This window comes from Aotus nancymaae, unplaced genomic scaffold (assembly GCF_030222135.1).
Source record: "Aotus nancymaae isolate 86718 unplaced genomic scaffold, 86718_ANA_hifiasm-v0.15.2.pri h1tg000089l, whole genome shotgun sequence".
Taxonomy (NCBI): domain Eukaryota; kingdom Metazoa; phylum Chordata; class Mammalia; order Primates; family Aotidae; genus Aotus; species Aotus nancymaae.
The window spans coordinates 22,316,401-22,322,007 of NW_026988504.1; the positions used below are offsets into that span (position 1 = coordinate 22,316,401).

A 5,607-nucleotide genomic window follows, 5' to 3' on the forward strand; every position below is an offset into this window, starting at 1 on the left:
GACTCAATCTCAAAAAAAAAAGTCTAGACCAGGGACTGGAAAACTAGCTTAGGGGCAGGCAGGTAGGAAGAGAGGACAGGGAAGATCTAGAAACCTCCTAAAACTACACACAATTGCACATTCATGGGGCATCTGGCCAATTTTTTTTTCCCAGGAAAAGGTCCAAAGAGTTTTGAGATTATCAGAGGATCAGTGGCCCTCAGAAGTTTTAAGATCCATTTAAGGTAAGAGTGATTCTAGAGGAGGGACCGTGGTACAGTGAGTGGCAAGACTGCAGAAGGGAGGGCTGGCCCAGCTCAGACAAGAACCCAAGACCCCACGGACCCAAGACACCGCCCCTGGACGGCATCTCCCCACCCTCCTGAAGAGTTTTTGGAACAAAAAGCAGTTCCCCATCCCACTGAACTGAACCTCATCTTAATTCTTTGGGGATGTTCAGAAGAATTTTGTTTTGAGAAAGTTCAGTGGCATTTTTCTAGAGCTGGCTCTTAAAGAATCTTCTTAAAGGGCAAAAAGTTTGGAACGAATGTTAAAGTCTTCTGGAGGGAAGTCTGGGCTGGGAGGAGGGAAAGCCTGGTCAACAAGAGGGGGCAGTCAGGAGGAGAAGAGCCTGGGACCTTGAAACCCTGAGCATTGCCCTGGGGGAGGGCAGAAGAGCAGGCAGAGAGCAGCTGCGGACCGGAGACCAGACCCAGGCCCAAGCGCCACAGGTGAAGGTATTTCCTTCTTGGCCCCGACCCTCCAACAAACACAAAGCTTTGCTCTTCCAGAGGGAGGGACCAGCCCACTTAACAACGAGGAAACTTTTTTCCTGCTCATAGGGCGATCTAGAAATCTCCAAAAGCAGATCTCTAAGCTCCTGTTTTTAACTGAGTTTTCTGAAAAAAGGAGCTGAGGTGCCCTCTCCCCGTGTGGCCGTGAGCACCTCTGAGTCTTCCTCGAGGGCACTTTCTCTTCCTTATCCAAAATTCCTCAAACTGTGGTCTAAAGCTTTCCTTCCTCTAAGAGTGTTTCATTTAAGAAACAGGAGAAGGGTGTGGAGAAGAGGGTTCCCCCCACACCACACTTTTCAGTAGGGTAATTCAGCTCTTGGCTACCCACCCCCAGCAAAAGGGGAAGGATATCTATAAGATCTGCTCTTTCCCAAAGACGCAACTGTCTTATCATCTGTCTTCCTCCTCAGTCATATAACCTATTTTGTCAGTTTCTCAGGCCTTCTTCCTTTACATTGGCAGCAGACTTTGAGGAGGGGGTTGCTCAGTGCAAGGGTCCAGGGACAAATGTACCCAAAGCACACAGAGTCATGATCTTGAGGGGCTTAGAGGTGGGAGACGCTCTCCCCAATCTTCAACAGAGACCAGCCCCTCTTCCTACTGGGCTCAATACCAGGCACTGGAAAATCCCACCTGATTCTCCGGCTTTCACCATTATTACAAGGAAAGGCATTCGTAATTTGTTTGTAATTTTACTTTCCTGAAGCCTTTGAGGGGTTCCTTTAGAATCTTGCAACAAATGGAGCCAAGGGGCGGTGACACCTCCTCCCGCCTGCTTCTTTGATAGTTGAGGAAACCTCACATTTAGATCTCACACTCGTTATCATTTGATAAAAAGCTAGTTTTAACTAGCCACTGACACAGATGATTGGGGGGGAAATTATGTATTTTTGGGAGGGGGCGAGGCTGAAATCCACAGGCTTCATACAGTTCCAAACAAAGCCCCACATGACTTCAATTACCACAAAACATTTCCAGTTCCCCTCCCCCAACATAAACTAACACACGCAAACACTTGGAAGTAGGGGTTCCAACTTACTTTCTCCCTTGTCCGGAAGACAGCCAACAAAGGGTGGTAAGGCGCCATTTACCCCATCACCATTTAGCTAAGAAAGCAAGGTCCAGGGCTGGGAGCACTCTTCTCTGCCCCACCCCCAACCAAGTAGGTAAGGGGGAGAGGGGAGGAGGAGGTGTGGTTTGGTTAAACTAATAAAATATTACAACCCTGTTAAATACAATTAAAGGGATAGATCTCTCGAAGATAATTAAATGCATTTTATTATTATGATTATTAGCTTTTAATTTACACTGCTAAGAAACGGGAGATGGTGAAAACTGAGTTATGTGGCATACTTGTATTCAAACCAATCCTTTGGAATTAAAATTCTAAAATATTCCAAACAGTTGAGGGAAATAATTTGTATTGGAAACCGGAGTTCTCACACCAGCCAGGATACTTTTAGACATCACTTCTCAGGCAGTGAGAAACTTAAGAAAAGTCTTGACTTTTATTTGTGGGGGCTCTGGGGAAGATAAGAAACATCTGCTATAAACATTCTATCAATCTTGTGATATAGAATGTCATGTAAACGCTTAACCCACCCCACAGCCACAAAGAGCCTGTGCAGAGCCTTCTTTTAAAGCAACGACACCACCTTTTTTTGTTTTTTTTTTTTTCCATTTTTTTCTGGACAAGTTTTAAAGAAACCAGTCTTTCTGTCAAAGGAAAACTAAAAAGCCCATCAGCCCATCAGTCCCCTCCCTCCGACCCACCCGTCTTTATTGCTTTTTGAAAAAAGCCCCAAACAACAACAAAAACCCACACAAACCAATCCAGAAACTGCTAACCTGAACGCCGGAAATTTTTAGCTGGGGGGTGAACAGACCACAGGAAAAGAAGGGGAGAGATGCCAGGAGATCTCAGAACCCCCAAATCTGCGAACAAATGCTCAAAGGCGAATGCTTCCCCTGGACATGCAGGGAGGCAGGATCAGTACTCCTGGTGGTGTGTGTTGGTGCCGGGCTGTTTTAAAACACACTTCACAAAGCATTTTCGGGCCACTAGAAGCATTTGGTGCAGCGAACTGAAACGAAGAGAAGCCAGAGAGGGGAAAGATCTTCCAGCCTGCATGAGAGCGGGCCAGGGGGCCGAGGCCATTCCCACCCGATCTCCGCCCTCTCCCCACCAGCACCCCCCACCTCGATTTTTTTTCCCACATCTTCGTCTCAGTTGGGTCTTTTCCAAAGAGTGAGTGAAGAAAACAGGGCAAATGAGGAGGGAAAGAAAATGGGGAAGGAAACAAAACGAATCCCAGTCCTGTTCAAAAATATCCAACAGCTTCCACAGGCCCAGCGTCGGTGACGAGCCTCACAAATTTGGCTTTTATATTAGTTGAATGGAACGAACTCCCAACGACTCAAAGCCAACAAAAACGGCGCAGGCTGAGTGCCTCTCCTAGCAGGCCCAGCCCTGCCATATCACCAAAAAACTCCAAAGTAGGGGCGGGTTTTGAAGGGCTCTCAAGAAAGTGAACCCTTCCCCCAACTACGCCCCCCCCCAACACACACCCCTCATTCTTCAGCCCTGGCGCCCACACCGCTGTTTTGTTTTTTTTTTTCCTTTTTTCTTTTAAATATAAAATATATATAATTAAATTTACAAAGACTATTTACAGTTTTAATTACAAACCTTGTGGGGGTGTTGGGCAGAGAGTTCTCTTTTAAAAATCAACCTAAAAGTGAAATGGTTTCGATCGTTCTTTATTTAAAAAAATAAAATACGGAGTCCGTAGGGGCCCCACCCCGGGCAGAGGTTAGCGCCGCGCGGGTCCGGCCTGGGAGCGCCCCTCACACTGTGGTCTCGCCGTGCCGACTGTTGGTGAGGCGAGTGTAGAACTTCCTCCACGAGTGCAGCGTCTTGCCCGACCAAATCCAGAAGCCCGATGTGATGCCCACGATGAGCGTCATGAGGTATTTGATCATGTAGACCGTGAAGTCGGGCGACATGCGCGGCGTGTAGTGCGCCGGGCACGGGATGGCCAGGCTCTTGCAGTGCTGGCTCACCCACGAGCGCTCCCAGTGCTCGCGGAAGGCCTGCTCGTAGAAGTAGCAGGCGATGACGATGGTGGCGGGCACCGTGTAGAGCACCGAGAAGACGCCGATGCGCACCATGAGCCGCTCCAGCTTCTCGGTCTTGGTGCCGTCGTGCTTCATGATGGTGCGGATGCGGAAGAGCGACACGAAGCCGGCCAGGAGGAACGACGTGCCGATGAACAGGTACACGAAGAGCGGCGCCAGCACGAAGCCCCGCAGCGGGTCCAGGCTATTGAGGCCCACGAAGCACACGCCACTCAGCAGGTCGCCGTCGATCTGGCCCATGGCCAGGATGGTGATAGTCTTGACGGCTGGCACGGCCCAGGCGGCCAGGTGGAAGTACTGAGAGTTGGCCTCGATGGCCTCGTGGCCCCACTTCATGCCGGCTGCCAGGAACCAGGTGAGCGACAGGATGACCCACCAGATGGAGCTGGCCATGCTGAAGAAGTAAAGCATCATGAAGAGGATGGTGCAGCCCTCCTTTTTGGTGCCCTGCACCACCGTGCGGTAACCGTCCTCGGAGAAGCGCTCGTTGCACACCACGCGCTCCTGGAGCACGAAGCCCGCGATGTAGGCCACCGACACCATGGTGTAGCAGCCCGACAGAAAAATGATTGGCCGCTCTGGGTAGCGGAAGCGCTGCATGTCTACCAGGTACGTGGTGACAGTGAAGAAGGTGGAGGCGCAGCACAGCACCGACCAGGTGAGGATCCAGAGGCGCGCGAAACGCGTCTCCTCCTGCGAGAAGAACATGGAACCATCGGGCCGCGCGGGTTCGCAGGGCGCGGCACAGTCACGCTCGCCCAGAAACTTGTAGCTGAGATAGGATGGCACCTTGAGGACGCGCGGGCAGTGGAACGGGTGCTCCAGCGTGGCGTAGCGCGGGGGCGCGGCGCCGCCGCCTGGGCCGCCCGGGGTGCCCCCGGCGCCGGGCTGCAGACCCGGCGGCGGCGCGGTAGTGAGCAGCGCGGGCGCTCCGTCCTCGGAGTGGTTCTGGCCCACGCAGATCTGTTCCGCGCCGTGGCGCGGGAAGTGTTCGCAGCGCAGTCTATCGGGCCACTGAAAACCGAACTTGTTCATGAGCGCTTCGCAGCCCTGGCGCGCGCGCTCGCAGATAGAGCGGCACGGCGGGATGGCCTGTTCCAGCACGGTGCACACGGGTGCGTACATGGAGCACAGGAAGAAGCGCAGTTCGGGCGAGCACTGCACCTTCACCAGTGGATAGAACTGGTGCACCTCCAGGCCTGCGTCCTCCTGGTTCGTGTGGCCCAGAAGGTTGGGCATGATGGTCTGGTTGTAGGCGATGTCCGTGCACAGCGGGATGGAGATGGGCTGGCAGAAGCCGTGGTCCGGGATGGAGATGCCCTTCTCCCCGTGGAACTGGGCCGGCCCGGCGGCGGGCAGCAGAAGCAGCGGCAGCAGCAGGCGGGGCAGGGCGCTGCGGGGCCGCATGCTGGCCGCCGCCCCCCACCCAGCTCCTTGGCTCCCCCCGCCCCCGCCCCCAACCCAGAGACTGCGCTCCTTCCCCGCCGCCTCCTCGCTGCGGCGGCCGCCTCCCGCGCCTCTTTGCAAACTTTGCTTACGGCCGCAGAGTTGGGGAGGCCGGGCGGGGGAGGGGGCGGCGCGCCTGCCCGCTTGCTCGCCGCGGTCGGACTGAGCCGCCCGAGACACCGCGCGCCGCTGCCCTCTCTCCTCTTCCTCCTCCTCTCGCCTCTCAGCTCCCCCTCTCCCCTCCCTTCAG

At 53.8% G+C, this 5,607-nt stretch overlaps 1 protein-coding gene across 1 annotated transcript; it reads right to left on the reverse strand.

Moving 5' to 3' along the window:
- Nucleotides 1–3,428: 3,428 nt before the first annotated feature.
- FZD2 (frizzled class receptor 2) lies at nucleotides 3,429–5,333 on the reverse strand. The gene has a single exon (XM_012444010.2). The coding sequence runs from the start codon at nucleotides 5,316–5,318 to the stop codon at nucleotides 3,621–3,623; it is 1,698 nt and encodes a 565-aa protein (XP_012299433.1). The 5' UTR covers nucleotides 5,319–5,333; the 3' UTR covers nucleotides 3,429–3,620.
- Between the last annotated feature and the right edge of the window lie 274 nt (nucleotides 5,334–5,607).

Bases quoted from the DNA above. Each gene is read 5' to 3' on its own strand.
- FZD2 (XM_012444010.2), bottom strand. From the start codon at position 5,318: ATGCGGCCCCGCAGCGCCCTGCCCCGCCTGCTGCTGCCGCTGCTTCTG.